The sequence below is a fragment of the Phymastichus coffea genome, unplaced genomic scaffold (assembly GCF_024137745.1).
Source record: "Phymastichus coffea isolate CEN01 unplaced genomic scaffold, Cenicafe_Pcof_1.1 PCOF00016, whole genome shotgun sequence".
Lineage (NCBI taxonomy): Eukaryota > Metazoa > Arthropoda > Insecta > Hymenoptera > Eulophidae > Phymastichus > Phymastichus coffea.
Window position 1 is genome coordinate 5283788 of NW_026706827.1, and position 15120 is coordinate 5298907.

The 15120-nt window shown below is 39.1% G+C and overlaps 1 protein-coding gene across 1 annotated transcript in view; it reads right to left on the minus strand.

Annotated features, from left to right (window-relative positions):
* The window catches only part of LOC131675175 (uncharacterized), a 929507-nt gene that overhangs the window by 539711 nt on the left and 374676 nt on the right, over positions 1-15120 (minus strand). The window contains exon 10 of the mRNA XM_058954049.1: positions 4713-4901. Coding sequence (XP_058810032.1) covers positions 4713-4901 — 189 coding nt within the window. The remainder of the gene's footprint in view (positions 1-4712; positions 4902-15120) is intronic.

Consider the following 15120-nt stretch of genomic DNA (forward strand, 5'->3'; position numbering starts at 1 on the left):
CTGTTTCACCATGGACGAGATTTTTCGAGTTGTGTTTCTTCTGAAAATTTTTTTTTCGAGGTGTACATTATTCTATGGCTTCTGTTATTAGTTTTATAAAACAATTATATTTTACACTGGCAGATTTGTTCGCAAATTCACTTGACAGTAAAGAGTCGTAGTTATTTACTAGAAATTCGTGATACTTGGCCCAGTTTGTACTTACGCCTTTTAAATTAAAAGTCTTTTTTTGGTATTCAAATTTTTTAGTGTTTATTTCAACAGATATCGGGTAATAGTCAGAATCCAAAAGCTTGTCCATGACAAAAACAGTAGTGCTACAACTTAGCTCGGGTGAAAACTGATTCTGAATATAACTCGCCAGATTAACAAATTTTAATTCCATAGATCAAAAATACTAAGCAGTACAAGACTTATTAAATAGATTGTGCAAATTATTCTACAGTAGATTAAAAAATTTGTATCAATAAGAAATGCATTTAGCACGTTTTGTTTTAAATTACGGAACTTGGGAAGTTTTTATTGAAATTATATTTCAATATAATTGACTTGGAAGGTTTTAATTTGTCATATTACAAACAGTCAATTAACTAGAGAACTAGCTAAAAACTTCGTAAAACTTTCTAAAACAATTTATTTGATATCAGTGAAATGAAAATTCATTTTATATCAATGAATTACATATAAAACTAAGATATTTTTATTTTGACCAGCACATCGATCAGATACCAATCACACTATACTTATTTCAGTATTTGATCAAACTTTGCTCTTTAATGTATGATACAGCGGCGATGCTATTTCATCAGAGCCTTTGCTGTACTCATTCTCCAACTATACGTAACAATGCACGTTATCTTTTTGTTTTGCATTAGAAGATTCTTTCACCACTGCAAAATTATATAAGTTGTGAGGGTAAACGTCAAAGTAGCGCTAATTGCCTAACCTAGTGGCTGCCTGCGGGGGCAGCACTTACCGGGAGACGAAAAATTTAACGACGGAATTCGGCACGCGAGCAGACGGAACGCGTGCGATTGAAAACGAACCAGTGAAGAATCAGCTACCGATACGGAGGTCACGGAGATCGAGACCGACGAGCTAATTACCTGTGCGCACGAGAGAGATCGAGAGGATGTTGTTACAGAGCTACACGGAGCGCAGACCTGAGCCAGAAAAAGCAGGATCGTTACCTGCGGAATCCAGAGTCTGTGTGTGTGAGGTTTCGCCATCGAGGGCGAAACCGTGCGCACGCGAACTCGCGATCCGCGGCATAAAACAGACAGACTTTCCCGTAAGAGTGCGAATTGTTCCATTCGTCTTCGTACCTCTGCAAAATAAAGGTAAGCTGGCCAGCTTAATCTCGCGACCACGATTGCATGCCAGATGATCTATTTTCCATACTCGAAGCGAGGCGTGCATGTAATAGCTCTGCTAACAAAGAGCGGCAAGCGATCCGACGCTGTATGTTGTCGTCGTGCGAGCGCTAATGTAAACATAAACACGCGGGCCAATTCTAGTGTAGCATTCAAAGAGGATAATAAAGAGTTTTCGTTCGTGATATTAACCAGTACTTTCGACGTGCTTATTCCGTATTGATTCCACTCCTGTAGATTTGTTGATTGACTGACACCCGTTCCCTCTTGCTCTCCGACTTTCTTATTTGATATAGGTTATTACGCGCATCTATCTACGCGATCGTCCGAATAAAAATAATTAAACGGTAGCAACCCAACCCCGTTCCAAAGTATAATTGTCGTTTGTAATATGTTATTTGATTTGATATCTTTATCAGAAGTAAATTTTTTTTAGTCATAACTAAAAGTAATTACATCTTTTTAATGTGGTTTTTCAATGACAAACATGTTGAACAAACATCCACGCGAGGTAATTCAAAACCAATATTGAAATATTAATGTGTTTCAAAATGTTTCTGAAATATATTTGTTTGACTTGCAAATCAAGAGTTACTTTTTTATTATATAGAATAAATAATTTTCATTTATTGAAGTCACTTGGTAAATAAAGAGGGGGAGAGAGAGAGAGAGATTAGTTCGTTTATTGCGCCGATGAGGTGGATACCCTGTCTGGCAGCTTAGCAAATGTATAAATCGAACATAATAAAATTTATAAAATGACAAAAGAAGAGATGCAAGAATAAATATTAACGCTTTTAATTATTTAAAGAAGATAAATTTAGATAAATGCGTGGATTGTATGTACGGTGAACTCCGAGTTTACAATGGCAATAATAGTAAAATGACTCAGATTACGTATATATGAAAATAAAATAAAATATGTAAAATATAATAAAATAAAAATATATGAAAAAATATAATTAAAATAACAGATAAATCAACAAAAATAACAATAATAAAAGATGAAAAATAATAAAAATAATAAAAACGATAAAAATAATAAAAGTAATAAAAATAATAAAGACGGTAAAAATAATAAAAATAATAAAAACAATGAAAAATAATTAAAACGTGATGGCACCTATTTTACAAAACGGACTGAAAGGAGAAAATTGTATAAGGGGAGCGACGTGCATTTGGCTAAAGAACAGCTAAGTATAATTAGCTATTTAATAAACCAAAGGTCGATAGTTGGGTATTTGTGGGAGGTTGGATAATTTTGGGAGAACGCGACTGGATTAACCTTGTTTGGTATGCGAGTGTAATCGGACAGTGTCGGCACTGGCATTAGGTTTTCGCGAGTCGCCCGCTCAATCCATGCTCTAGCCTCGTAATTTAAAATAGGTCACGTGTCCAACCCTTGAAGTCAGAGATCCAATCAGTGGAGATCAGGGTCACGCTCAATGAAATGAGTATCCTCTGTGCAAGGATAACAAATGAATGGTTCCAGGCCTCAGTTCGAGGAGCCTTGTATTCAAATGCCGATGGTGGATGGCGACTCGACAGCCGGATAATGATACTATCAAGCAGGAAATTTAGCTTGGAAAAGTGGCGTTTTATTTTTCAACATAGTCTCCTTTTAGCTCGATACACTTGGCCCAGCGATGCTCCAACTTCTTTAACCCGTCTGAAAAATACGTTTCCTCGAGGTCTGAAAAGTAGGCTTCCGTGGCAGCGATTACCTCCTCATTCGACTCAAATTTCTGCCCGGCGAGTGACTTTTTCAAGTTTGGAAACAAAAAGAAATCGTACGGGGCTAAATCTGGAGAATACGGTGGATGGGGCAGCAGTTCGTAGCCTAATACGATTAATTTGGCCATGGTGACGGCGGAGGTGTGAGCCGGTGCGTTGTCATGGTGGAAGAGCACTTTTTTCTTCGCCAAATGGGGCCGTTTTTTCTGCAATACGACGTCGAATCGGCCCAATAATTCGGCATAGTACAGCCCTGTGACCGTTTTGCCCCTCTCCAGGTAGTCGATGTAGATCACACCTTGTGAATCGCAGGAAACGGTGGCCATCACCTTTCCGGCCGATGGGGCAGTCTTCGCCTTCTTCGGAGCACTTTCGCCGGGTAAAGTCCACTGTTTCGACTGTTCCTTTGTCTCTGGTGTATACCAGTGGATCCATGTTTCGTCGACTGTCACGAAACGACGCAGAAACTCCTTCGGATTGCGCTTAAACAGCGTCAGACATTGCTCTGAAGTTGTCTCACGGTTGCGCTTGTTGTCCGGAGTGAGCAAACGCTTTCTCATGCCCAAAATTTCATGCAGGACATGACCCACGCGATCTTTTGAGATGCCTACGATCTTAGCTATCTCGCACACCTTCAATCGTCGATCTGCCAATACGAGATCGTGAATTTTTGTCACGTTATCCTCCGTGGTAGCCGTTTTCGGAGCACCTGGACGTGGCTCTTCAAAAATCGACGTGCGACCACGTTGAAACTCATTAAACCAATTTCTGACGGTCACCATCGAAGGAGAAGAGTCACCGTACACAGCATCCAAGCGCTTTTTGAATCACCGATCGATACTGCTCTTTTTCCATTTTTCAAAAATCAACGGATACACTTGCTTTCACACGCTCTCAAAAATAAACTACAACTCCGATCCGGCTGAAATCTTGACAGTAACCGTCGAGAAGGTGGTACTACGTGATAGAATATTTCTTTTGCGAGAGTGGCGCCATCGAGCGGTGAGGTTAAGTACTTATCGGACCACCCTCGTAGACCAAGGAGTACACATAGACATTTTTATAAACGAATCGAGGGATTTTTGCAATTTATCAAAAATTGACAACTTGCAAAATCAAAAAGTGCACTCCGATCACTGATTTGTTTAATATGTGCAACCCGTACGAGAACCACGATATTAAACTATGGGTGTATGCATTATAGTTATCGTTACATGGTCAACAGATACTTTCAGTTCGTTTTTGAGATTGAGAAACTCAAAAATCATAAATATGTAGATTTAATCAAATAGTAACGTTTTTAACTTGGTATTTTTTATAGCAATGATGAAAAGTATTTCATTTAAAACCATTGAACTCATTTTATAAGATATTGTTCCTGATTTTATAGCTAATGCAGTTTTTCAGACTTACATATAAAGGCTGATTATAAGGTCCAAAGTACTATTTTTCAACTTAGAAAAATAACTCGATCTCAATTAATAATAATAAAGTTAATAATTTTTTAAATAAATACTTCAAAAAATAAAGAAATGATTTGTCGTAATGAAAATTACAAATCGCAATATAATAAAGATAAAAAAAAGGAGATATAAAAATACTCACCTATATCTGCTCCTCTACTCAATAGAAGTTCTACGAGTTCTTCATGTCCTCCAGCACATGCCAGAGTCAAAGCAGTGTCATGATTACTATCTGTTTCTGAATCAACATCCATACATGAAAAAGGAGTTGTTGGTATTTGATTTGATGAATACGTTTCAACGAAGTTGCTTGTAGTATGATTGTTGGACACTGAAAAATAAAGTTAGTTCTGTATACCAAATTAATTGTCTCGTGATTTCTTATATAATTTAAGTTTTGTACAAGAGTGTTTCAAGAGCAAAGGCTCATATATTTTTTCTGCACAGTGGAGGGTAGGAACAAATTAATGTAATTTTATCTGAAGATATTTTAAATCTGAAATAAAATATTTTTTTTATAACTACTTACTTATATTGCAACGGTAGTCGAATTAATTAATCGAACCGTTTGCGATTCTACTTCTCGCGCGTTAGTTCTAACAGTTAAGAGAGAGGGGGCGCGCGATATTTTGAATAGGCATTTACGCCTTAGCTGTGAACGTGAATTTACCGCCGATTTGTGTTGCACTTTGTTTTCGCCGAATAATTAGTTTTCTGGGACAATTTCGTGCGTGAATGTAACGGTATTTTCGAGATAACAAGTAGCAGTGCAGAAGCAGCAGATTGTAGCTATTGGAGGCAGTATAAGGCAGCGTAGCTGATAATCATAGGGCAGTGGCAGTTGATATTTTTGCAACAATAATTACGGCTGATCACCGTAATTGCACCGCATGGTAGGTGCACCTTCCGTCATATTAATCTTTTAAGGACGGGACTGGTCGATATATCGACCACCAATTTTGTCAGGCACTCCACGTGACATATTCTTTCATTTTATGCACAAATATTGTGCAAAAAAAAAGTCAAATTTTAACGTAAAAATCCCCGTCCTTAAAAGGTTAAGCGATACAAAATACATTCGGTATTTTGTATATTCGTGATAGCGTTATTTTTGGTATTCGCGTCGAGCGTTAGTTCGCGGTATAATTCGAATCTTCTATCTCTCTCTTTCTCTCCGAATATAACTAATTGTAAAATCCTATTCGCGTGCGTTAGTCTTTCGGCCCTACAAAGACTGTAGTAATTTTTATTAATTAAAGTCTGTGAAATTTATTCGCCGTTTTCGTAATTTAATTTTCCTAGTAGCTTAAGTAATTGAAAAAGGCTTAGGTTTTAATCCAATTACATCTAGGGGATTAAGAAGATTAGGAGTAAAGTCGCTCACACTTAAAACTCAACAAGTGTCACAAGACACGTGACTTAAGGTGAGTTCAACTTCGTTTAACAGAAGACAACTAGGATAAATCATCTGACGTTAAGGCGAATACACGTACTATCATACGTGTTTAACGGAGTGGCGGTTTACTCTGCATCGTACGAATTTGTTCTAATATAAATTTTCCATTTTTCAGATAACCTCCCCCGTTACATGGCGCCCAACTGGTATTAAGACCCGTTTAATGCGAATAGGATTGTGCGTCGAAGGTAATCGACGCACGAGAGAGAGAGATGATTGCGCGAGCGCTTAGGAAGGTTTGAGCGTGTGGTAGCGCAAGATCGTGAGCGATACGCCCTCTGCTGGGGAAAAAACGAAATCACTTCGAACTTTTTACTTAAAAAATTGTTAAGTTGATTGTAAAAAGGGCCGAAAGCGATAATTATAAGGGGGTCGAAGTAATTTCAGGTCGTTTGGAGTAATCAGGTGTTAACCCATTTTAGACATAGTTTGATAGATAAAGGGGGGTTGGAAGCACCTGAACGACGATAAAAGCAGAGAGCGCGACCCAAGCGTGCAGTCCAGAAAATATTAGCCAGGCGGAGCAAGCAAACAGCATGCTCCGACCTTAGGTAGGATATTTTTATAATATTTATAAATAGTTTGCGGAGACTGCGCGCGCTCATAATCTCGCGAGTTTGTGCCTTATAAAAAGGAGGCATTAAGGGTAGTTACACTAAATAGTGTATACCCCGCTCATACCTTGGGTGATAGGAAGCGGTAGTGGTCGATTAGGCCGATAATTTCAAACCTCGACCGCATCCTACACCCGTGCGGAGGCAAGATGGCTCTGTTATAAGCTCAGATCGACAATTGGGCATTAGAGCTGACCTCCGCACAGCGCGAAAGCTATTTAGCGGATTTAGAGCTAAACAAGGATGGAAGTGTCATCCAGCAGGCGGCTAGGCTTGGGAGATGGTTGCTAGGAGAATACACAGTCACAGATTTCGAAGAGACCACGTACAGTAAAGAGGTGGCGGGGCGCAGGAGGCGCACCCGACAAGCGTGGCTCGACACAGTATGTGATGAGTTGGAAACCCACAGCGCAGACGAGAACAGCGACCATCCCCTGAGGATCATCAATAGGGGGAGAATATCCTTGACAGATATGTCAAGGACATTCGCCTACCCGGATGAGGACTCTGAGGGTTAAGCCAGCCGCTAAGAAGAGGATGAGCTCATCCAGAAGGCCCTACGCACCCAGGAGCAGGAGGAGGGGGAGAAGAGACGGAGCAATCCGGATCTCAGGTCGCAGAAATTCTGCACCCGGAAGGAACCTCAGGAAGAATTATCTTTGAATGAAGCCTTCCGGGAAATAGAGTACCTGAAGGAGGGAGTCGACCGTAACCGCAAGCTGGTAGATCGAATCCTAGAAACCCTTCAGACTCTGCAAGGAATACAGGTGTGTGCGGAGTGCGAGGCACAGGACATGTGCCTTACGAATACGAGAGCTGGAAGACGCAATGCATGAGATGGCCAATGCTAGCCGTTCTTCTCAGCGCGACTCGGTTCAACCGCGCTCCGGACGTAATGTGGACTTTCAGGACACATTCACCTGTCACTACGATTCTGGGATTCCGGGAAGCACACCGGCTCCTCCAAGACCACTACCCAGGAGAAGGGATGTCACCCCACTGGAAGCCCTCTAAAGAAGAGGAGGTGAAAAGGATCCGGAAGAGTATGGGAGATCCGCACCTGTTCGACAGAGGAGTCGAAGCGGATCATATGGCACTGGTCCTCAATTATCCTCAGGGCTCTCCACAACCCGAGATGTTGGAAAAATTGTCCGCGGATGGAAATTGAGGTTTGCGGGCAGTAGGGCACAGAGCATAGATACGTTTCTGTCAAAGTTGGAAGATCTGCGCGTGGGCACAGGGCTAACTGATGACGAAGTGCTTTGTTCCGTATCAGAGATCCTCGAAGGTAACACGAGGACCTGGTACGCTAACAAGTACCAGTGGCTTAGTTATGCAGAGTTCGTCGATGACGCCCGGGATTGGTTCGGCACTAATACGCAACAGTAAAAAAGGCTGTTGCAGGAAGCCCAGGACCAGTTCCAGGGTGAGGATGAACTAGTGCGAGACTACGTGTCCAACCTGGTGGCTCTTGTCAATAAACTAGAACCATCAATGCCCTTGGAGAGGTTATTAGACCTATTCCATGCAAACCTCGTTTCTAACATCCAAATTCAGCTGCGTCGGAGCGAGATGAAGGCGATACGCGAATTCATCAGGAGGGCGACCGAGGTACAGAACACCTTATCTCTCGGTCGTCATCCGCGTGTGTTCGCCGACCCCAACTCGACGATCTTCCCTGAGCACGCCTACGATCCGAGCAAAAGAACGGCTGGTAATAAATCCCAAACCGCTGCAATGGCCAGCGAAGGGCAGGCGCGTGCGAAGAAGGAAGGAGATCCGCAGCGCGGACAGGGCGTGGAGAACCCTGCCAGGAGGCCTACCGAACAAGCATCGGTATTGGCTACGCAAGTTTCCACTTCTGATAAGAAGATAGAAGAGCGTCTGGAGGGCATCGAGCGGATGTTGCGCAAGTTGGCCAATGACAAGCAAGGCAGCCCTCCAGAACAGCGTAAGAGCCGATGGCGTGGGGGAAGGAAAAATTCTCCTTCTCCTAGGTCTCCTGGCGAGCGGCGAGAAGGACAGAGGCGGAAGATCGACTTCAGCAAGCCTCTCCAGTGTTCCGCTTGTGGCAAACTGGGATTTAGTCGTAAATTCTGCCCAGATTGCAACAAGGGAAATGGCAAGGAGAACGAAGAGAAGAGGTCATCTTCGCGCCTCCAGTAGATTCGACCTCTCGCTGCGGGTTGCCGATGGGAAACAGCAAGTTGTCGGTGACCCAGGGATCCAAACAGGTCTTGGAAGGGCATCAAGAGAGCCCAGGGCCTAGCGGTATGTTGGAGCAGAAGGCGATCGAACCTGATGCTAGCCCTCGGCAGAATGGAGGAGTGGTCATTCTGGAGGGACCAGATGCTCACAAACAAATTGTGGAGGAGGCGGAATACTGGATTTATTTTCTTTGGTGGGATCTATGCTATTGCTAGAGTATAAAATTTTTCTTTTTTAAATTTTTTTAAAAAATTGATTTTTCAAGATTTAAAAAAAATGCTAAGGTCAGTAGAAAAGTTTATTTTTTTCACTGCAATCTCGACTGTTACTTGAGCGTAGCACTTTTCGAAAAACTTATTCGGCTCAGAAAATAGTACAGATCCCACCTAAATAAATAAGATCTAGGATAATTTTGGTTCACTTTAACGTTCAGATAATAGAGGTAAACTAATATTTCGTGACTATACATTTTCATTTTTTTAATCCTTATCAAAAACTGTTAATAAAATGAGTAACTTAAGAAATACACAGTTTAACTATTGAAAATTTGAAAGTTTGAAGAGAAGTATTTCTGACAGTTATATAAATACTCGATCACCCAATGGTCTAATGATTAAGGTAGCTTCCCTGAATGTAGTTGCAGCTACCATGTAAGGCAGCTAACCTGAATGTACAAATAAATTTTTCATAGTATGCATTGACGCAAAACTACTAAAAGTAACTCTCAAGAAAAAGACGATAGAAATTCTTAGAACCTTAAAAGAACTTGTAGTATGTGAAAAGGTACATAGGTTTAGTTTTTTTAAAAGATCTGCAAATAAATAATCCAAATTAGCATAATGTGAAAAAAGTGTTCACAAAAGTTTTTGAGAATTTAGGTATAGATGTCGTTTGTTGGACTTATATAGAGAATAGGAAGCAAAACACCGTGACAAAATATTTTGATTGAAACATTCGAGTATATCAGGGGAAAACACGGCAACCTATAATTATAATTGATATTATAATTGATACACCTATTAAAAAATATTAAAAACACACACATTAGTATTTACAATAGGTATTGGTCGATCGTCTTCCTTATATCTGATAAAAACGTATATCTTTTGCATAAATCTCCATGCGCACACACTGTCGAAATCGCTGGTTGCCCGAAAGTTGAGCAGCGTAGAACCTCGGGTGATACTATATAGATAGTCTTGAAGAATGATTCATCTAGTGGGCACAACATTAAAAAATCATTAAAAAATTGTGGCCCTTTCGCGTTTACACAGACCGTATATTTTTCGTAAGAAAGCGGTTTGATTTCTATTCAATATATATATATAAAGATCGGTCACATCTTTTTCTTTTTTTATTACATTATTACATTTTTTTTATTACATATTACATTATTGTTTGAATTGATTATAAGCCATGTCACAGTTCACAAGATTGTCACATATATGCTTCATGTTTGCTTCATCTTGTCATAAAATTACTACAAAATTAAAGTTATCTTTCACGAAATGTTTTTAAGCGAGCGTACGTTTACGAAAGGTGAAAAAAGCCGACACTTCAATGTTTATTATATTCAATATCTCCCATGCAAAAAAATCGCACATATTGTTCTACTTCTTCGTACGTGATATCATCGAATATGATAATTGAGTTCAGTAATATATCGTATTCTTTGAATGGAAAATACCATCGATAGATTTCGGCATCTTTTCCAATAATTTATAATCTTATTGATTGAGAAATTTCGAATACTCTGAAGAGTAACAAACCGCGCCCGAAGCTTAATAATAAGCAGTCAGCGGTAATTTTCGAATAAAACAGATTGCACATATACAGGGTGATTCAGAAGGATTATAGTTTCTGGAAATGGGTTCTGGAGAAAAATTTTCCAATTTGAATGCCGTTTTCGAAAAATGGTTGTCTTCAATATATTTCGAGAAAATTAATTTAAATAATTACTGATTTCGATCAGTCAGAGCGTCGCTTTAGTCGAGCACAGATATTCTCCTCGTTTGCTGCTATCCCTTCCACTTGGCCCTGGCAACCGAAGCAGCGGCTGATACGGCGCGGCTTAGCAAGTAAAAATTATTTGGCATAGAAAATAACATTCAATAAATGTAGAAAACTTGTATTTTTTAAATTAAATATCTTTTAAAAAATATCACATGCCAAAGGTTAATGAAAAATTTAATTGTGCATAAAGAAGTATGAAATCACACAGATTGTCTATAACTATTTTTTTTAACGTTTACATAAAAGCATACACTGATTGATAGTTAGGTATAAAACTGTATCGATGATACATTTCGAATGCCAAGATTCAAACAGTCGAACAATGTATGAAGTCAAAAAATGTATAAACAATTTTTAATTATTGCATATAATACTTGAAAAGCAAAATGGATATTTAAAAAATTAATTGTGACTCTGCTATACAATATAGCGCGCTGTCTAGGCTTTTTTATAATCCAATCGGATAAGAAATTAATGTTTTTTTAAATATGACAGGCGCAAATCAATAAATTTAGTTATTAGGTTTCAAACATTTTGCAGGTAAAATAGTATCGATAAATGTTTCAACCTATACTTTCTTGTATTAAAATTCATTAAAGGCTATAAATAAGGGCTATAATGAAATTTCTGAACGCAGTCGTCCTCCCAGGTGCTCGTTGCGTCGGTGACAGGATTAGCGCAGATTCGTTGTGTTGGCTAAGGAACGCGAAAGTCGGAAATTCGAAAGCGGTTGTCGGCGCGAGAAAGTAAAGTGTTTAAATAAAGTAGCGGGATATAAATATATTACAATGTATACAAAACTCTTTAATTATAAATAATTAACAGAAACGGTCGGAAGGAGAGAGAGAGAGAGAGAGAGAGAGAGCACGTTGAGCGAACGAATAGAGAGAGATAGAGCAAACCATCAAGCTGGTACTTACAAGACAGATGCCTAAACCCTAGGTTCGTTGACGGTTTCTATGGTCTGCGTTGACGCGAGCACTTGATGGATTAGCCGTCACGTGCATAGCTCTAGCTCCTTCAGTAGAAGTAGTTTCTCGTGCAACGGTAGACTTATCCACTGCACCACCGGCCGGAGCTCACGTGTCCAAACTGTCCAAGGAGTCAGGCGACGTCGCAATCTGTTCCCTTAGTGGAGACACTCACAACGAGAGAAAGCTCGTGCTAGATTGAGCACCGAATGTCTACTACGTAACTCCAGAGGCGAAGTAAAAGGGCAGAAGGATAGAGCTAAGGTTCGGCAGAAGAAAACAGTCCATGGGACTCCGTCCGTTCACTAGCGTGTCGAAACAGCTACTTCTCGCGCCGCGAGCTCAACTACGTGATTCCATCTTAACCTTTTAAGGACGGGGATTTTTACGTTAAAATTTGACTTTTTTTTGCACAATATTTGTGCATAAAATGAAAGAATATGTCACGTGGAGTGCCTGACAAAATTGGTGGTCGATATATCGACCAGTCCCGTCCTTAAAAGGTTAATGAGTCAACTGTCAATTAGTGCGCGCGGTCACTCGCTAAGGTGCGACTATATCTGTCTCTCTCTCTCTCTCTCTCTCCGCACCTTGCTGTCGCGCTCAAAAGTATCCCTGTGTATTCGCATCTCTCTCTCACCTCACTTACCTTATATCAGAACAGGAGTGTAATTATATATGTAAATATACAATAAATAAATATAAATACAATAAATTCGTGAATACATAGGATAGGTTCGGAGAAACAGGTTACATTTTCTTATCGCTACTAGAAAGAGGAAGACATAACAAGTCAGCAATTTCACTCGTTACAAGGCAATGGCTACAATAAATGATTCATAATTTCAATGTTTTAATCATGAAAATGTACACGTACCAAACATAAAATTTGTTCGAATATAAATTTAGCAAGTGTTTCAAACTCGTATAGTAGGAAGTAAATAGGTAAAATAAATAAATTCATCAATCGAAGTGTTTAAATAATTTAACGCATATTTAATTTTCATATCTACATTGATTAATTGATGTAAGATAATAAAGAAGTGAAAAAATATCAATAGCAATATTTAAACAAATGTAACGGCGGCTCGACAAAAAAAAGGCAAAAATAAACAGGCCACACACTTAGCTAGTAAATTAGGATGAAAAATTGCGTACAGCTGAGTAAAGAAAATTTTTTCCGTGAACGGCAGTTTTCGTTTCGCGCATCTGGCAATTTTCGGATGTTTGGAAATGCATTATAACAATCAGAGCGAGTTGACGACCGCGCCATCCGGAGTAGCCAGATTGCGAACATCTTTGGAATATAGAAATCTGCAGTGCATATGTGCATCCTACCCATAATACCGTTATTTTATTTTAAATAATTTATTCTTAATTTTATTAATTTCTTTTAAATTAAGGGAAGCACATTTGCTTGCAGATCTCTTAAAAATATGCGAAACTTATCTATTGCAAGTAACATTCAAGTAATTAACAAGGACTGTTTTGATTAATAGTTTTTGTTTATTGCTCGAATAGTTTTAATTTTATATATAAATATAAATAAAGAAATATAGAAATAATTCATTATATTTCCGTATTCATTAAGATTTTTACTGCGAATTTAATGTGTTTATAATCGTTGAATACACTCAACTTTGCGTTAGAAAATTTAAGAACGGCTTGAACGAAAGTTAATGACTATGTTCATTATAATTAACTCTGATTTTTCAGTATTTCTTAGGGCTTTTTGGTAATTAATTAATAGTTAAGACTATTAAAATCTTATTTGTTTTCAGATAAATATAATCCTTAACTTTTGTTCTTTACTTTAGTTTTATTATAGATTAAATAATATTTTTGTAAAATTAGAGTACCACACACACAATTGCATTTAGATAAAATTAGTTTATATAATCAAAGATGAAAATAGTACATAGAGGGCCATCTGTGTGAAGAGGGCCCAAAACACTTGAATAAGGCCACTCCCGCACACTCAACCCCCGGCCAATTAGGGTTCGAATTTCGGTTACGCTTGAGACACTCCCCAAATGTTCCAACCAATTAAATCAAGAAAATTTGAGTTCTTCCTGCCCAAAAATGACAAGGATTTTAGAGTGGGAGTCTCTTGCGAAAAGCATGAAAGGAAGCTTTTTAAGAAAATTAGGGAGTTGCTTTTCTAGTTCGTTCAGATTTTTCTAGTTTCTCCAATTAGCTCAGTTCGTGCAATTTTTTCGAATTCGTTCAATTCGTTTAGTTAGTTCAAGTTTTTCCAGTTTGCTCAGTCTGTTCAGCCTAATACGAGGGTCGTTTGAAAAGTCCGTGCAACGTAAGAGAGATGGCGCTGCTAGTGCGTATCAAGGTTATTTTCAGTTAGTGGCATATCTTGAAAGAGCACACATCAAGTTTCAGCCAGATCGGCCAATTACTTTGCTTTTTACATTTGTTTCAATCAAAGAAATCGAGTGGTTGTAAAAATGGACGAAAAAGAATTTCGTGTATTGATTAAACATTACTTTTTCAAAGGCAAAACGCCTCAGGAGATTAAACAGAAGCTTGATAAACATTATGTTGATTGTGCACCTTCGATTAGAATGGTTTATAAGTGGTTTCAACATTTTCGGAGTGGCCATATGAGCACAAAAGACGCTGAATGTTCTGGATGCCTTTTGTTGAGGTTACCACTTCAGAAATCATTGATAAAATCCATGATATGGTGATGGCTGACAGAAGAGTGAAGGTGCGTGGGATTGCTAGTACTGTAAGCATCTCGAGCGATGGGATACATAATATTTTGCACCAACATTTGGACATGAAAAAGCTATCCACTCGATGGGTGCCGCGATTGCTCACGATTGACCAAAAACGAGATCGTGTGAAGTGTTGCAAGAATGGTTTGCATCAGTTCCAGCAAAATCCGCAAGACTTTAAGCGTCGTTTCATCACTGTAGATGAAACATGGATACATCACTACACTCCTGACACCAAAGAATAGTCTAAACAATGGGTTACCAAGGGGGAATCTGCTCCGAAAAAGGTGAAGACAATTCCTTCGGCCGGGAAGGTTATGGCGACTGTCTTTTGGGATTCGCAAGGAATAATCTTCATCGACTATCTGGAAAAGGATAAAACCATTACAGGCGAATATTATTCATCGTTATTGGATCGTTTGAAAACCGAGTTGCTAGAGAAATGTCCATGATTGGCCCACAAAAAAGTCCTCTTCCACCACGACAATGTGCCAGCTCACGCCTCAGCAGTTGTGACCGCAAAACTGATAGAGATAGACATCCAACTCGTTTCACA